This window comes from Octodon degus, unplaced genomic scaffold (assembly GCF_000260255.1).
Source record: "Octodon degus isolate 3935 unplaced genomic scaffold, OctDeg1.0 scaffold00034, whole genome shotgun sequence".
In the NCBI taxonomy this organism is placed as follows: Eukaryota; Metazoa; Chordata; class Mammalia; order Rodentia; family Octodontidae; genus Octodon; species Octodon degus.
This window is the reverse complement of record NW_004524610.1, coordinates 1-3,388: the sequence shown is the minus strand read 5'-3', so window position 1 is coordinate 3,388 and position 3,388 is coordinate 1. Positions and strand designations below refer to the sequence as shown.

The 3,388-nt window shown below is 36.6% G+C and overlaps 1 protein-coding gene across 1 annotated transcript in view; it reads right to left on the bottom strand.

Annotated features, from left to right (window-relative positions):
- Positions 1-3,301, bottom strand: part of LOC101589645 (zinc finger protein 709-like) — a gene marked incomplete at its 5' end in the record, with an annotated part of 6,491 nt that extends 3,190 nt beyond the window's left edge. Inside the window, 3 exons of the mRNA XM_023714207.1 lie at positions 7-539; positions 2,931-2,991; positions 3,175-3,301. Coding sequence (XP_023569975.1) covers positions 7-539; positions 2,931-2,991; positions 3,175-3,301 — 721 coding nt within the window. The remainder of the gene's footprint in view (positions 1-6; positions 540-2,930; positions 2,992-3,174) is intronic.
- Positions 3,302-3,388: the final 87 nt, after the last annotated feature.

Genomic DNA, 3,388 nt, shown 5'->3' with positions numbered 1-3,388 from the left:
GCTTACATACATAGGGCTTTTCACTATTGTGAGTTTTTTCATGTATATTACAATAATTTTGTGTACTAAAAGCTTTCCCACATTGCTTACATACAAAGCGTTTCTCCCCAGTGAGACTTCTTTCATGGATGTGACCATCACTGGGTGTGTTGGAGGCTTTCAAGTTTTCGTTACAGACAAAGATCTCTGTAAGGTGAGTGCAGGATTTCCCACATTGATCATATTCATGGAGATCTTCTCTAGTCTTTGTTCTTACATCCATCTGAAAGGACTGTAAATCACCACAAGGCCTTACATGTTCATTACATTTATACAGCTCCTCTTCTGATCCCAAATACTCAGATATCCTCAATTCAGTGTGAGCTATGATGGGCACATTTTGGAACAAAGGTCCAGTTAAGGGATTTCCACAAGCAAGGCCTTCATCTGGCTTTAAACCAGCCTGTTTCATATCCATATAGGCATCTGGAGTCCAAAGAAATATTTCTTCATATTGATTCCAGCATTTATTTTGATAGCATTTCTTAACCTCTTCATTTCTGTAGAGAAAAAAAAGGTGCAATACAATGGGTTTCATACTAATCATTTAGCCCAAGTCCTAATATGATGCTTCCTAAGACATTCTGATGATGAATTAATTGAATGCCATAGAGCATACCATCAAATGAGTGATGCCCAAAAGTAGTATTCATTTGGGAATTTGGGGGGGGGGGGGTTGTACCAGGAATTGAACTCAGGACCTTGTACTTGCCAGGCTGCACCACGCCACTGAGCTATCTTCCCAATCCTCATTTGGGAATTTGAAGATTGATACAGTTTGCAAAACAGAAGACTTACTTTCATTTTGAGCAATTGATACATATGTATATCATATATTGATCATTTTGATACTGTTCCACTCTTATCTTTTCCCCTTATCCTTTTTAATGGTGGAACCAGGCATTGAACTCAGGCCTTTGCGCTTGCCAGGCAAGCACTTATTCTACTGAGCCATCTTCCCATCCCTTCCCCTTATGCTGACCCTGGTTTGTCTTCCACAAAAGTCAGGCTTTCCTCTCTTAATTGCCTGTTTTATTTTTCTCCCTAATTTATATTTTTGCTGTCTCATATAAGAGAAAATATGTGACCTTTCACATTCTGCATCTGCCTTATTTAACTTGATGCTGCAAGATGAAGACCCACCCATTTCTTTTGCCAAATCATATCATTCATCTTTATAGGGGATTATATAGCACATTTTTTGCTTTCTCATTTCCTTTTTAGAGCTGGGAAATAAACATGGGTCTTAGCACCAAGTTACATATCAAGCTATTTAAATTTTGAGACAGACGTTCACTGATGATTAAGTTGCTCGTGCTGAGCTTCAATTTACCATCTTTTTGAATCACCTTCTAAGAGTGCTGGGAATATAAAACAAAAATCACACTGAATGTAATCAAAATTTTTCTTTATTCATTTGCAATGAATGAAGAATGATGAACATTTATTATATATTGCTCTGCTTTGAGTATGTGTATGCATACATCAATATATGAAATTTTTGATACTATAACCAGGAAAGGAATTCCTGGATCAAATGAAACTTCTATTTGTACTTTCTGAGATATCTGTCTGCTGATTATTATACTGGCTACACTTAACATTGATACCAACAATGTGGGAGGGCACTCTTAAAAATTTTAAAACATGAATTTGCTCACGTCTCTGAAGGGTGGCTCAAAAACATGTGTTATTACAACACTAATATTCATATGTATTTTGAAACTGCTTCAGGCTAGGAATTTTTTAGATACTGTCTCATACTGACATGTAGACATAAACAGATATGCTGAAGAAGGATTTCAAAGTCTATTTCTTTGCATATACACCTATACATAATACTAAATGCAATTCATGCATTGTTACGATGGTGATCATGAACTTTTGCAATACTTGTATGTTCTACTTGTTGCATGACATCAGTACTCAGTTTCTTACATTAAAACACTTTTGTATTCAGTCATGAGATTATACATACTACAAGTATATATTTTTAAGGAGAATATTTGTGATTAAATGTGGAGATTAAGTAAACTTGAATATGGTCATGTTTCCCTGGCTGTGATATTTCTGTCCATTCATAGAATCTTTTTTTTTTTTTTTTATTGCAGTAGAGTTTTATTACTCATTTCTGCTGTCTAGCCCTCAGATGTAGAATTCACATTTCCAAACATGAGTAAAGTTTTATGATTGAGATTTACTTCATTCAACTTTGCTGTTCTTTAATAAGGGCATGCTTTTCCTGTAAGGAAATCCAACCAATAAGGCTTGGGAAATCCAACCAATCAAAATGTGACTCCATGGAAGCTTCCTGAGCTCAAGTGCGGCCTGGGCTGATGGAAAGCAAGAGACATCTTAGGTATCACTGGAGGGTAAATATGTAGCATCTTCTTTCTAAAATGATAATAACAAGCGCTCATAGATTCAATGCAGCAGACTCTGATTAGACCGAGGGGTCATTTATTCCTAGCAATGTTTTATAGCATTGATGTGTGTCTTTTTGTCTTCCACACTGATGAACTTCACAAGGAAAGAGCTCAATTTCGGGTTTAGGTTGTGGGAGGTGTGTGAGATCAAGTTCAGCTGCAGCTCCCTCTTGGGCATGTCCATGTCTGCAGGAACAGCTGTGCAGAGAGGGCCAGCTATAGGGGTGTGGGTGCTGTCTCGTGCTATCCAAGCACACACCCAGGGCTCGGGGCTGTCCACGCAGAGCCAACACTTCAGGAAGTTAAACCACCCATGAGCTTGTCACTTTAAGTTAAGGGCAGCTATATACTAAGCAAAGAAAACAAAAGATACCTTTTAGTTTTTAGCACTGTGACTCCCTATCTTAGTTACTTTTCATTCATAGAATCTTGAAGAACATTTTAATTTTTTTCAATACAAATTACCTTAGATTTCTCTGATAATTTTTGTACTCTTCTTCAACTTCCTGGCTACCCAAGACTCTTCCTGAATTACAGAAAAAAATATAAGGAGACATTGAATTATTACATAAAAATGAATAGATTTCAATGAGATAATGGTATAATCAGATATTCTGCAAAATATTCACATATTCTATTTAATGAAACTGTACTGAAAAATGACAATGTTCTCTGATTATGTAAACGAGAAAGTAATGTCAATCTTTACCTATAGCAGCCATGTTCCTAAAAGTTTCCTTCATCACATCTCTGTAGAGCCTCTTTTGAGGTGGATCAAGCAAAGTCCACTCCTCCACAGTGAAGTTCACAGCCACATCCTCAAAGGTCACTGTCTCCTAAATGATCAAATGTACATTTCTTGAAGAAAAGCAACAACAAACCATGGGAAATGTTTCTCTTGGTAATTACTAGAACAAAAATTT